General features: G+C 42.7%; 1 protein-coding gene across 1 annotated transcript in view; it reads left to right on the top strand.

Annotated features, from left to right (window-relative positions):
- The first annotated feature begins 115 nt into the window (after positions 1-115).
- Positions 116-15,486, top strand: part of rnf19b (ring finger protein 19B) — a 30,861-nt gene continuing 15,490 nt past the window's right edge. Inside the window, exons 1-2 of the mRNA XM_068332822.1 lie at positions 116-336; positions 13,278-14,473. Of these exons, the coding sequence (XP_068188923.1) occupies positions 13,824-14,473 (650 nt within the window). The 5' untranslated portion in view covers positions 116-336; positions 13,278-13,823. The remainder of the gene's footprint in view (positions 337-13,277; positions 14,474-15,486) is intronic.

Raw genomic sequence — 15,486 nt, 5'->3', positions numbered from 1 at the left:
GCACATTCAGTTACAGTAAAACGACCCCATGCCGGGGTGACGCTAGGGGGCGGGGTTTGAGTGGAGGACGGCGTGACGTCACCGACGGGGCTTTCCTACTTGACGTCAGCGGCGGCGGAGCGGCAGTCGGTGGGAGAGACGCGGAGCCGCAGAGATTACAATTCCGGCGTTGTGCTCCGGAGTGCAGGAACGTTTCAGGCCGTCGTTAGCTACCGAGAACCCCCCGAGCCCGACGGGAGAGGCGGCCGCGGGACTGGAGGAGCGTTTCCAGGCAGACAGGAGTCCGAGGAGCGGCCGAATCAGCGTCTCCTGCCGAGGAAATCCGGTCCTGACCTGGTGAGTGTCTGAGATGACATGGAATTAACAGCTCCGCTTGACCACCATGAGCCCAACATCACTGTGTCTGATTGTTTATGGGAATGACAGCTACGTTTGTGTGTCTGCCAGTCAGGAAGGCCAACTTAGAATAAATGTACTATTAAATATTTAAAGACGCGACCTGAAATAGGAACTGGATGGAGGATAGAAATTAGTGTTCAGACTGGATGCTGCTGATTATGTATAAATAATCACATTATGAAGGCAGTATGTTGTCAACCACAGTGTGGACAGTCTAAACTAGTCTTGATCAGAATCCTTCCCTAGCCTTCCCTTGAAACATTCCTGTCTGCTCAGCCACTCCCTGTTCACTGCTGAGCTGAAGATCTGCTGTATTTCCCTGTGAGGATAGAAACTCCACTTCAATATGAATTTGAGCAACAGGCCTGGATAAACAAGACACGGGATCTCAGAAGAGATGCTCTGATAAAATAACCCAAAGAGGAGCTCTTCTGTAGGCATGGAGCATCATGAACAGGCATTTATTTGTTTTAGCAGGTTTTATAATCAGGATGGAAAATGTGTGGTGACATTTTCTCAGCATCATAAAGGCTTCGTTATCTTGTTGGAGAGGCAATTTAAGAAAAGGTTTGATGTTGGAAATATAATCATTGCGTCACAGGTCACTCAGCACAAATGATGAGGTTGTATTACATCTTTGACAGCTTGATTGAGTATCTTCTCAGTAGAACAGACTCCATTGTGGTAAAGATATTCATGAGAAAGTCAGAAAAGTCGGATTTGTTCAGACTTTTTTGAGTTTTCACCTGATTAGAAAGCAGAACTGTTGCAAATATCAATAGTAAATCATTATTCACATTTGTTTCTGGTTGAAATGGGCAGTGCAAAGAAAAGTAGAAGCGTCTGGCTCTTTGAAAAGAAATAAAATGCTTTAGCAATGACTAACCTCACCTGAGTCAGCCTGAAGCCTCCTGACGCAGTGGAATAGGTCCAGCTGGTACTGAGATGGACACAATCTACTGGGTCTGATGTGATTTAAAGGTCTCAGATGATGAGCTGGCATGAGTAAAGTAACTATCTAGTATTAACCACAGCTTTATTTCCATACAGTGCAGTATTAGGAACCATGCTGTCACATATTTATGATCAAAGATGGCCGTTTACCACAGGCCGGCCTGAGATCTTCATGATGTGGTCATATTTATGCTGATAGAACACAGATTAGTACCGTTACCAGAGACTGCCCATGTTCGCTTGTCCTTTGATGTGGACGGATGTCTTGGGCTCAAGGGAGAGTTTTTGGATTTGAGGCAAGTCTGGAAGAGGATCTAGGCTTTTATTTCTCTCCTGTCTGCTGGAGTTTTAATTGAAAACTAAATCATGCTGTTATTAGACAGTTACAGACATGGATTTTCAAAACCAGATAAAAAACCCAGTTTGTCAGTTAATCAGCTCGAAGTGTAATATGATCTCACAAGAAAAATGTGTCAAAATAATAAATACCTATAATAAGTGAACAGAGAAACCGTTCAATGATCAAACTCAAAGCGACGGACACATACATTAAGAGTTGATCAAGGTGAGTTTAAATGTTAGTGGGATCTGTAGATAATATTTGAAATATGTTATTAAAATTTTTTTTGTAGTATCCATGTCATTATTATTATGTATCTAGATCAGGATCAGAAGAAAAATAACAAGAAAAATGTTTTAATTAAAGCTAATAGACTAAGAAATATACAACTAAGAGGAAATATGTGCTAAAACATACAACTTAGAAGAGCTCTCTCTCTCTCTCTCTCTCTCTCTCTCTCTCTCTCTCTCTCTCTCTCTCTCTCTCTCTCTCTCTCAGGTTTCTTCCTGTTAAAAGGAAGTTTTTCTTTGCCTCTGTCGGCAGTGTTTGTTCATGTGTGACAAGTTGGGTTCTATAAGAGCAGGTCTTTCCCTGCTCTACCTGGAAAATGCCTTGAGATATACTAATAAAACTGTATAGAATTACGTACAATACACACAAAGCTGTGCACTGAGTGGAACGTACGGGCTTTTTTATGGATAAGAGGTCAAACTGACTTTTTTGTGCTTGTAAGGATCCGTAACTCTTTCATGTTGGACCATTACCTCATCCAGAGGGGGTTCGGGTTCCCGTGCTGTTACGTGGTCGGGGATACAGATAATAGCTGGGAATTACATGCTCAGCTGTCGCACCTTCAGTCTCTGTCCGTTCACTGTGCTGTGTTTCCTCTCTGAAATCTGACTCGACTCATTCACTTCACTCCTGGTACTGCAGCTCACCTCGTGTATGTGTGTGCATGTGCGTGTGCATGTTTGTGTGTGCGTGCGTGTGTGTCTATGTGTGTGTGTTTGTGCCTTCCACTGCATTTATTTCTATTTTAGATAAGCTGGTGGGTTTCAATATCTGGTTGTTGTACATCTGGTTAACTATTGGCAAATAAAGTACTGGTTAAGACTGGTCATGTTGGGAATGTTGGTATCCATTGATACTGAAGCATTTATTGGGAATATGTTTTTACTCATTAATCCCTTTATGATGGCTGGGATTCAAACCTTAAAACTTTTAGATGTATCGACCAAACTGTATGTAGTATATTTGTTTTTATTTTGTATACTATTGTGATCCCTGAAGGGAAATTAAGAGAGCGCACTCTAGTATTTTATCAAACAAACACCTGCATATATACGTATATTAGTATGTACAGGCCCCTGTAATACCTGTAGTTATACAGTGGGAGGTAGAGTGGTGGGCAGCTCCTACATGGTTCGCCCCAAATGAGCAACTTGTAAAGGGGGACGGCGCCTTGCTCAAGGGTGCCTTGGCAGTGCTCCGGAGGTGAGCTGACACCTCCCACTGTCAGCTCACACTCTGGGTGGCTGGGCGGGAGCGGGAGCGGGAATTGGACCGCCGATCTTGGGCTTGGGAATAATCGGACGAACATCTCTACTGCTGCCCGCTGAGTATCATTTTGTTAAACGTGAAACATGAAAGTGTTCACGTGACATTACAGCATGTGTTCTCTGTAACTGGAGACATCACCCGGTGGTTTTAATCATCAGATGTCTTTGATGGGCTTTGATCAACACCCCATTAGAATTAAGCACCAGAGCACCTCTCCCATCAAACCAAATGTCCTCCATCCTGCCGTTCGATGCGTCGCCCTGCAGGAAGACGTGTGGGAGCTGTTCCCCGCAGAGAGCCTGGTTCATCCACTCAACCACCAGCTGGGATGGCTCCGGCCCCCGGACCAGATCTCAAGCACCTGCTTCAGGTCAGGTGGGTCTGGGGTCTGGTCAAGTCCCCAACACCAGGAAGGAGCAGCCAATGAGAGCTCTCCAGTCCCAGGAACTGCCGAATTTCTTTAACGGCGTTGGGCTGCAGACTTGCTGCAAATGTAGCCTCCACCCAAATGTTAGCTCACTGTGTTCAGTGAAACTATCGCACCATAATTGCACCGTCAGCATCACCCCACACTGGAACATTGTTTATGGTTCTGACTCCCTTTTGGCCCTCTGAGGTAAATGTGTGTGGTGCTCCACTATGGTCACCAGCTGGCTGCTCGCTGCACCGTTCCCTTGTTTGGAGCTTTTTCCACATGAAAACAAGGCTGCTGGGAAGAAAACCAAAAAAAAAAAAAAGTGCAATGAGGCATTGCTGACTCATTGCTCATTATGATTGTCAGGGAAACATGAGAATAACTAATGTGTATATGCAAATGGTGATTGTTGTGGCTGTCTAAGTATTTCTTTGATTACCATCAAAAAATATTTTATAGAATTACAAACAGCAGGAACTAGCACAGGTTTTGTATGGAGTGAACAACCAGACTGACAGTGCTGATACTTCACTGACCCGCTGGGGCAACAAAGAATGACAGAGAGGAATTATCAGGTTGACAACGCTGGTATTGTGTTGTCAACCAAAAATTCCAAACATCACCCACCACTGCTAAACAGCATCACAGTAAAAGTAACACACACTGTATGTTTTAGTCTTTGTCAATCAATGGAGCTAGAAATAAAAAAACCCCAAAACTCTTACACTCTAGTTTACACCACAGGTTGGTGGCAATACAGGAGTTAGCCAGGAACACATTGTAAATGTTTATTTTATTTTGAATGTATTTTATTTATAGCTTATTTTATAATGCTCAGAGTAAGTTGGTACTGATGAGTCAATGAAGCACAGGTTTGAGAATGTGGCTCATTTTATCAGATGACCGGATGGCTTTCTAGAGAAGGGAACACACACGCACACGCACACACACACACACGCACACACACACACAGATCTAGTGTGTGTGAGCTGCATCTTTAGGATGAGCAGGCCGTCACGTCTGTTTTTCAGTGTGTTTCTTTCACAGAATGCAGAAATGCTTCTATTATCTGTGATATTACTCCAGCATCTCGCCCACACAAGTACATATCAGAAACCAGTCGCTCTGCTAACAACATCTCTACAGCTCTCCATGTGGGTGGCTCTGCTCTTCACAAGCATTTTCGTCTAATTATTGACAGTCAGCAATAAGTTCTTGGTGTTCTGTGTGACTACAACTTCAACAGAAGGCTGTGATTTAATTCCTTTTTCTGCTTTAGTTTCATCCAAATTGCAGGGGGTGTTAATTTTCTCAAAATCATCAATGAAGCTCTAATGGCTTCAGTTTTGGTGTAGAGTATTTGTCTTCTTCATCTTCCTCTGGCCTTTGAGCTGATCCTGTATACTATTTTTATGAAAGAGCCAGAGGATTGATGAAGAATGACAGGACGTCTGAGTTAAATGAAATCAAAGCCGTTTCAGACTGTCTGGTGACCTCATTGTCACTAATGTGGTGTTTTTGGAATGATTTAATTAACATTCCTTTTTAACACTATTGTTAGAGATGATTTAAAGAGGGTTACACATTGTTTAATTGCATAATATGTGACATTTTAAGTGTCTGCACAGTAAAATCGATATTATTACAGAAACTAAGACTCCCTCCGATGGAAGCCGATACAGACCATGAAACTGAGTCATTACATTTCATTTGCTCCAGAGGATGAAGTTAAACTTTGTTGTGTGTCCAGTCTGTCCTACTGTCCTACCTCATATGTGCTCATCTTTGGAATGTCAGTAACGACATTAACTTGAGTTCTGAAGGGGAATTCTTGTGTGTTGGTTTTGGTTTCAATATGTGTGCAGTTCTACAAAGTATGGACGGTGGAGCAGGAGGCGTTCAGGGTGAATTGGAGCTATTTATTGTACTCTACTGGGAACTTGTAAAAAGCCCAGTTTCCAAATGTCTCTCTTTTTCAGAAAGGCTGGGAGCTGCTCCAGCGGAGGCTTAAGTGTCCGTTGTAAATGTACATGAGGCCAGATTCAATTGTACCATTCTCATGGCAATGCACCATTTTGGTCTTAATTGAACGTTAGCAAATGTTATATTCTAACATGCCAAACTCTGAAGAAACATGATTTTATTTATCCATTCTGGCATTATCAGACAGCAGAGATTCACAAGACTGGCTATAGTAGCAGTATTGTAGTACTGCAGAGCCGAATGTGCCTTAGGTGTCGGTGGAAATGCTGGTGTGTGCAACCTAGGAGTGTGTGGCCTTTCTGCATTATTAACTAACAAGAGGTTCCTAATTAGCGGCGAAGTGATGGAAGCGGTTGTGTAGCAGGAGTGAAGTTATGCTGTACATCATGATTCAGTGAAGAAGCAGGAGGTTCCTGTGTGGTTCTTTCTGTACTAACATCTAAATATAATGTCATTAAATAGTCCAGATAATCTGCATGACCCAGCAGGATCTTATGCTCACTTTAATTGGCCTTGATTGCGTGTGTGTTTGTGTGTGTGTGTGTGTTTCTGTATTTTTCCTCTCCAAGGACCAAATGTTCTCATGAAGATGTAGAGATAAGAATTGGAGGCATTTTCCTGACCTACCTTCTTCAAAAAGGACAATTAGCCACTAATAATGAGAAGACGAAGTGTGTGTTCTGTACGTACCTCAGAGATGGGAGGTTCCATGACAACTGAACAATGATGACTTTACTGCTGTCGTTTAAGCGCATGTGTAGCAATAAAACTCCCATAATAACTTGACTCTGCACCTTTCATCAGCCATGAAGACGCAGGCCTCGTTTTAACGACAGACATTTAACATTTATTTACCTTTACCTAGTGCTGAGGCTGAATCGACACACACTGGGAAGGCTTATTTCAGTCCTGGAGTGAAGATGGTTTTGATGATAATACTGTATCATTAGAAAATAATCATTACTACAAATACAGCCTCAACAACTGCTGTCAACTACTCTTAATTTTGATATACTCGTACTTTTTACTTCACGCTTGTGCACTAAACATATAGCAGCACATCACTTTTCTGATTTAAAATTTTTAGGATTTTCAGTTAATATAATGTGAGCTACTGTTTTTTGGGGGACCCTGGTTTTCTCTCTAAATAATTCCATTTTGTCTTTAGATGTTTACACAACATTCATTTTTTTGTGCCACAGTCTGGAAGCTATTTCCTGATACTTGTGTTTTGATGTGTCTTTGGTGGAGGTCTGTCCTTATTTACAGAAACACTTCCTTTACTGTAAGAAATGTTTGATGAGGTTGAAGTAATTTCTACCACATTGTTCAAGAGTGGACAGGTAGAGGAGGAGGAAGAGGATTGATGCTGTCTAGTACTTAAACATGTCGTTAAAATGTTTTTCTATGTTTGGGACGCTATCCTGAAAATGTACCTCAAACATACAGTTCAGACTGATTTTTATCTGATGTCAAGGTGTTAAAAGGAAAATAAGCACCCTCAAGTTGGTTGTTTTGCCCAAAAGTCTATTTACAGTGAGGTAAAATAAAAGAAAACATCAAATCCCTACCTTTGAAACTATACATGCCGCATTTTGACCAAAAAAATGGCTGAAAAGATGAACTATTGCTATAATCAGTCCATTAATCAAACAATCCTTTCTGTTTCTGTCTATGTTGTTTGTTTGTTCACTCAGTTTACAGTTTATTGGTACATAAAAGCTGAAAAGAATGGAGTCTGTGGCTCTGTTTCATTCAGGTGTCACGCACGTTGCTGTTCACTGCTGAGCCTGCTATAATTGTTATATACGTATATAAAAAAATAGAAGCAACTGTCAGAACAAATGGTGAACTTTACAATCATCCTTCATTGTGTTCCACCGTGTGCGTTGCCAGTTGCAGCTTGTTAGTCGGCCCTGAAGGGAGAGACTCCAGGATCTCTAAGTGCTGAGGCATCATTCTTAAATACAGAACAATATGTCTCAGCAGAGGAACGGGAGAACACACCTCTCTCTCTTTGTTTCTCTCTCTGTCTGGTTTCGGGGGAAACCCATTAAGAACCTTAAACTGGCCTGCGCAGTTCCATTATGCTACTTTTAAAGATCCAACAAAGACACAAGATTGAAAGCTCAGCTGGTGTGTTCAGAGGCAGCAGCGTTTACGTCTCCACCAAACACAAATCTTTAGACTGAAAACAACATACTAAAGATTTTGGGGTTTTTTTAGAACTTACTGAAGTAAGATTAAGATTCAAAATTCATCCTAAAGTTACTGGGCCATTAAAAGGGTTGATCTGCTGAAAATTTCCTGCAGCTTATGTCTATCAGTCCATTTAGACTTAATACATTGTACACCTCAGCCAAGGCCAGACGGACCCACGTCTGCTCAGCTCACCTGTGGTATAGAAACATCAAGTACAGTATTTTCAGCGCTAAAAGGCGCACCTAAAAGCCTTTAATTTTTTAACACTGAAAATGCACCTCATAATATATATGCAATGGAAGTTTGAAAATAGACCATTCATTGAAGATGCGCCTTATAATCCAGTGCGCCTTACATATGAGTCGTTCATTGAAGGTGCGCCTTATAGTCCAATGCGACCTATAGTGCGGAAAATACTGTTCTGCTCTCTATCCAGCTCCACACCATCATTTATGAGATTCTTTCTCCATATTTTTCAGCAAAACTGAAATAAAATGAACAAAGGAACTCTTTAAGAACGTAGATGACAAGATAAACTCACACGTTTGGTGCATTTTTTTTTTCATAAATGTTAATAATAACAACATTAATTCCGATCTTAACAAAGCTGAAACAAAATGAAGTTGAAGCTGCATACCTGCATGTAGATCGAAGTTATTTTATTTCAGCGTACCTTTTAATTCCACATGTTGCTGATCTGATATAAGAAACAGACGATGGAGGACTGAGATTTACGTTTTTTTTATTTACCAAGTCATGAAAGAAAGGAAGACAAGTAACTAAAACATCAAATAAGACAGACGAAATGTGAGAATTATGAAGACGTGGGAACTGCAAACATTATGCAAACATCACAAAGTGATATTTGCATAATGTTTATAATCATGTTAACACAAAGTGTTGACGCAGAAATGTTTCTCCAAACATGATGAGACATTTTGTTGACATTCAACAGACACGCCGATGAAAGCCGTAACCTTCCTGGCGGAGGCGGTAACATTAACGTTAGGAGGGTACAGAACGTCACAGAATCAGGGAAATCCTCCTCACACTGTGTGTGTTTCCGTCCTGAGAACACAGAGTGCTGCTGATTCGTGTTTTTTTTTACATAAACTTCATTTCAGGTAATTACGATCCTGAGACGGGTTTTAAGAATAAAAACCACCAGAGGCCTTCTGTGTTCGGAGCAGCACGGCTGTAAAACATGATTATCTGCGTGTGGTGGGAGTCACAGTCGAAGCTGTGTGAAGGGTCAGTTTGCAAACACACAAAGTCGTCAGCATCAGTTCTCTATAAATAAATAACATAAATAAATCCTTTCATTATGCCCCACGGTTCACCTCTTAATCAGATTCATAAAACATGAGAGAAAATCATGTCTGGAATACAGTTTGTGTGTGTGTGTGTGCGTGTGTGTGTGTGTGTGTGTGTGTGTGTGTGTGTGTGTGTGTGTGTGTGTGTGTGTGTGTGTGTGTGTGTGTGTGTGTGTGTGTGTGACTGAATTGAGCAGCAGTGGAGTAGGAGGACAAGTGTGTGAGAGTGTTGATAATAAATGGAGTCCAGATTGTGACGGTCTCATGCTGTTCACATCTATCTGCCAAATAGCGGCATGCTCATATCACACACACACACACACACACACACACACACACACACACACACACACACACACACACACACACACACACACACACACACACACACACACACACACACACATATCCATTTCTCTCTTTTCTGCGTGATGATCGGTTTGTTGTTTGTTTGCTTCGACTTACAGCAGGATCAGGCAGAAACTTGTTTTTTGTGAAATTTTTGTGAAACCCCGCAGGAGGGCAAGAACTTTCGTTTCTGTTTCTCATTATTGGGTTGTCGTCAGTTTTCCAGGGCATAATGAATGAATCTTGATTAAAAATCAGGAATAGTTAAGGGATTGGTTTCCATCGATGTGCAGATTGAAGTGGATGAAAATAAAAATCTAGATCCATCACATTTAAATATGCTTTCCGACACTCTAGTGCGTCCTGATAATTATGGTTACGGGTCAGTGAGACTGACTTAGGTGGGCCTTGATTGAATCAAGAGAAGGTTGGAACTCTTTCTCTACCCCTCTAGTCATTATATTTAGTAATTATATGGTTAAAGACTAAACCACCAGGAAGCCCAAACAGTCTAAATGTCTGTTCATGCTTCCTGACCCACGTCCCAACCTTCCAGAAGTTTTTGGCAGAAATCAACTGATTTCTTAGGATTTCTTAGGATTAATTAGGTACTGTAAATGTAAAATGCTCTGTCTCGCTGTAGAACATAGAAAGAATTCCTGGTCCAACCCCTTCATTTGGATTCGTATCAAAATGTAATGGGTTCTTCACTCACCCATGCATCGTCCTTCCACAAAGTGGAATGGAACACCTCCTGTAATTTTTATGTAAGCCTGCTGGCAACGATCAAATGTACGCAGAATGAAATGAAATGAAAGCAGAATCTCGTAGATGGAGTCTGATTAATATCATATATGCTAGGAGCTTCTTACAAATGTGATACCAAGCTCAATAAATGCATACAGTAATCAATAAAGTTCAGCACCCACTTTCATTCTGAAACAAAGTGCATTAACCTTCATGACAGCAGAGGATGACTTGTCAAAGCAAAAGAATCAAGGGTGTGAATACTGGAGGGCCCTCAGGGGCCGGTACCTCCACCAGGATCCGTAGCATCTTCTGGATCAGCATCAACATCCTGTTGCTTGTCTCCTTCCCTGGATGCCTGGGGCACTGATCACTGGGCCAACGCCCGTCCTGGAGGAGGATGAACCTAACAACACACACACACACACACACACACACACACACACACACACACACACACACACACTAGTCAGTTCTGTGTCTGGATCGAAAGTCTTATGTCAAAAAGCATTGAGCACACAGAGCTAAGTCACAAACACAAAGAGGGCCATCTGCAAATTGTGTGTGTGTGTGTGTGTGTGTGTGTGTGTGTGTGTGTGTGTGTGTGTGTGTGTGTGTGTGTGTGTGTGTGTGTGTGTGTGTGTGTGTGTGTGTGTGTGTGTGTGTGTGTGTGTGTGTGTGTGTGTGTGTGTGTGTGTTTGGGTGTGTGTGTGTGTTTGGGTGTGTGTGTGTGTGTGTCTGGGTGTACCGGGTGCAGTTGAGGAGAGGACCATTAAAACTCAGCCAATTGGAGATTATATTTAGTAGCTGTTGGCTTTTTATACTCTAACACACATTTCAGTGAAGTCCCAGTTTGAACCTGAAAACATGGTGTGTAGTGGTTGTCGTGGCAACCGTGAGGGGTTGTGTACACATGTCGATACGGTATAAAGAAGAAATGCTCCTGAGGAGCTCGCTATGGACCTCAGGTCAGTGCTCCTCTTCCTCAGCCTGCTCTGATTGGTCAGCTCATCTCACGATGCCAGTCGTCCACTGGTCACACCCATTTTAATTCAAACTCATCGATTCTGTGAATCGTCTAAATCTTAATTTTATTGTTGTCATCAAAAGTTGTCTCATGTTTTACTCAATTTTGCAACGTATTTTTCAAGAACAAGAAAATCAAACAACCTTAGCAAGTTTGTTAACAAAAAACCTGACTGAACCTATCGTCAAAATTTTAAGTTAATTAAAAGTCATCAAGTTTACTTTGCATTAAATATGTTTTAATTCCATGTATGTTGTTTATTTAGCGTTTAGTTCATTCTAAATTTGTTAGAAATGAATGAAAACTAACACTGAAAAAGTTTGTGTGTGTGTTTGTGTGTGCGTGTGTGTGTGTGGCTTGTAGACCAGCAACCATAATCGGACAAGTGGACACTGACTCAGACCTTTGCTGAGACAAACACTGAAGACGGGTCACTCCTGGGGGAGTTTGTGCTTCTCGACTCTCGTCTTAAATGAAGTTCACTATTGATTTATTGGAGGAAACGCAGTTGACATTTCTCCATTCTATTTCATCAGCGCAGCACATTTTGACATATTGTCAACCCGTTAAGAAGAATTGAAAACACACAACAAGAACATGAAACATCCAACTGATTATTAGGTATCAGTGTGTACACGTCTCACACTCTCCCCAACAACATTTCACTCTCGCATACATACAGTCTATCGTATATAGTCTGAAAAACCTTTTCACAAAAATGTGTTAAAATCTGTTGACAGTTCTTGAGTTAGATACAATTCTTCTTAGTCCTGTTGACAAAGGTACAGTAGGTTAGTGGATTCTAACTTTATTGAGACAATGTCTCTAAACACAGGTTGCAAAGCAGCTTACATCAATCAGGACAAAAATCCTCATGCAAGCAAAGCATGCAACAACACACAACAACAGCGCAGTCAACATAAACACAAAAATAAGGGGCCAGTCAGAGCTCTGATGTGTTAACAGAGGCTAAACCAGGAAGTCCCTTTAAAGTGGTAAACAGAAACCAGGTTAAAATGGAGACAGACATGAGGTGTAAGTGATGTATCCAGACCAGATGTTGACAGTAACGGTTTGGGTTTTTCACCATTTTTCAGTGTGAAGTAATGGTAATTAATAATTACATTTCAAATGTAATATTCCATCCAATATTCCTGTAGAAATGAAAGAGAACGATGAGTATCTTGGGATCCAGTCTAGAACAAATCTCTTGCCAGGTTTTATAGTTTTAGTGTCTTCCTGCTGACGGGTGAACTCATCACCCTGTGGTGATGGTAATCATCCCTTATGCATGTTCATGTGAAGTGTTTGTGTCAGTGGCTGCTGTTGTCATCCACAGGTGTGCGCACGTCTTATTGCACGTCTTTGTGTGTGTGTGTGTGTGTGTGTGTGTGTGTGTGTGTGTGTGTGTGTAAACGTGCCTTTTTATGTTATGTTTGTCAGTATTGTGAATGCATTGGAAATGTGTCTGTTTCTCTATATGCAAGAATATATGTATGAGTGTGTGCTTGTGTGTGAGTATGATGAACCCAAGTATGTGTGTGTGTGTCTGTGTGTCTGTGTGTGTGTGTGCGCGCACGCGCGAGTGTCAGAGCGAAGCGGTGGGTTGCTGTTTGCCTCGCTCACGGTGAGCATCACCATGGCAACGGCACTAGCAGCGCAGTGTTAAGTGGAGGAAGAGCCCGCAGTGCTCAGCGTGATGGAGAGAGACTGGGTTCACATGAACACACGATTGGTCAGATGAGGCGATGATGTCATGCGTCTAAGTGGTGCTGGAACGCGTCTCTCTCCCGGTGACGTTTGTTGGTGTTTTCACCTCGAACCGTTGGTTCGGCGTATGAATCCGTTCCAACGAGCAGAACGGGTGGCAAGAGTTAATGTTCAGGTTGAAGAAGAGCAAAGCAGAGAAGGACAGAGCAGAGAGGAGGAGAGGTGTGTTGTACTGAGCATGCTTTTTGTGCTAACTTCCTGCTCTCTTCTTCCTGACAGAAAACACCATTCAGAGAGCCCGGCATTCAACAGGACCGAGAGGAAAAAAAGACAAAGAAACCTCTGACTGCAGCCGAACGGGATCAAATTCGGACAGACTGAGCCCCCAGTGGAGAATTTTTTTGCCCTGGATTTTTAGATTGAGTCGATTATTCGATCCACTAATAATTTTTGTTGTTCTACATCCAGACTCATAGTAATATCTGAGGTCAACATCTACATAGATGAAAGGTTTTCTTTGAAGCTGGTGACTGCTGACTTTCAAAGAACCCCCTGGGAGTCCAAAGGGATTCTTTTTTTACTTCTGACTTTCATTTTCAGTCTGTCTTTGTCTGGTTTCACATATAACAAAGAACAGGAGACGACTCACTCAACTTTCCTGAAGAGGAACTTCAATCTTAATTGCATTCTAGTTTCTCAAGGTTCACATCCTCCTTTCTTGTGTGTGACAAATTTGCGAGTGAGTGTCAGTGTAGCTTCCTGTCCCTCTGTGATACAGTAGTGTATATTGAGACAGCAGCTGACCTGTGTGTCTGTTTTGGGACAATGGGATCAGAGAAGGACTCAGAGTCACCACACTCTTCGGTGAGCGGCGTTCCCAACCCTAAGTGCCGTGCGGCGGGCAAACGCCAGGGCCGCATCTCATTCCACAGCCTGTTTCACAGCAAACGGGGCTCTCGGGGAACTCGAGGCCCCAAACCTGGAGGGGCCACCCCTGTGCCCCATCATCACCACGCTCAGCAGCAGCTTGTCCCCTCTGCCTTGAGCGCAGCGTCCACAGCAGCCTCTGCTACACCCATAGCAACAGCCGCCACCCCCCAGGATGCTGTCTCCAGCACACCATCAAAACCACTCTCCTCCAGCCAGCCGTCCCTGGGTGGAGTGCCCTCCTCTGGGGAGGCCGCCCTCCTGGAGTGCCCCCTGTGCCTGGTGCGCCAGCCCGCCGACCAGCTCCCCGAGCTGCTGGGGTGCAGCCACCGCTCCTGCCTCTGCTGCCTGCGCCAGTACCTCCGCATCGAAATCACGGAGAGCCGAGTCCAGCTGAGCTGCCCCGAGTGCGCAGAGAGACTGGCCCCCCAACAGGTGGCAGACATCTTGGATGACACGGCCCTGCTGGAGAAATACGAGGAGTTCCTGCTGCGGAGGTGCCTCGCCTCCGATCCAGACTGCCGATGGTGCCCGGCGCCTGATTGTGGGTAAGAAACTGTCTGTGGTATTTACAGCTCCAGCATCACTGATGTCATCATGATGTTTGGTGTTAGTTTGTGATTTCATCCAGGGATGGCTCATCTGGACTCGATTCAGACCTGCCCCGTTACCCCGCTGTTCCCTGCATCCAAGCTAATGTTGTGTCTCTAAATGGTTTCTTGTCTCCCTCCACTGAAGGAACACAGCTATTATTTTTGGACTGATTGATTAGTAATTAATATCTTCAAATCTCTTCATGTAATGACCAACATCCCAAAACGAGACGATTCCCCCAGTTAAGAGGGGCTGAAAGCAGGATGAGCTACAAGTTTGTTTATTTTTTTATATTAAAGAAACTGACCTTCTGTTAACTAACTTAGCTCTTATTTTAGTGGCGTGTGTGATGTGTTAGTATGTTGAGGACATTCTGCTCATCGGTGTGACTGAACTTTGTTGTGTCTGGCGCTTGATCTTTAAAACGCTCCTCTGAGCTGCCCCGAACCAGTTTCAGCTTAGTTTGTTGCCAGCTTCCTGTTTGGGTGTTATCGTGTTATCTGATCAGATATTACGTTCACAAACACAAATGTCCTTTAGAGCACTTTCGTCGCATTTGCTCAGAAGCGTGTGCCAGTACAGGTATCAGCTCTATTCGGGGAATTCACTAAGTGCAATTCAAATAAACAAGTAGGGGAAAGAGCAGCAAGTAAAACACAATAAGAGACAAAATACTGATTTATGACAGATTTAAGATTAAAGGCCAGATCAGATTCCTGGGTAGGAGTTTCTTCCTTTAGACCTATCTGTGACAGCCTTTATGAATAAACTAATTTAGTGTTCATAATGATCCAATTGTACGATGTCACAGCTTTAAGTCTGAGCTGATGTAGAGGAGGGTCATTATTATCAGAGCGTTTTCTTACTCTTTGAGTCATCAAATCTCTGGGTTGATTGCTGTGTGGATAATTGTGTGGATAAATCTCGCTGATTTAGTTGATTTCAAATGAACAGCTTTGCTGTTGAA

The sequence above is a fragment of the Antennarius striatus genome, chromosome 14, assembly GCF_040054535.1.
Source record: "Antennarius striatus isolate MH-2024 chromosome 14, ASM4005453v1, whole genome shotgun sequence".
NCBI classification, from domain to species: Eukaryota; Metazoa; Chordata; class Actinopteri; order Lophiiformes; family Antennariidae; genus Antennarius; species Antennarius striatus.
This window is presented reverse-complemented; position numbering and strand designations above follow the sequence as displayed.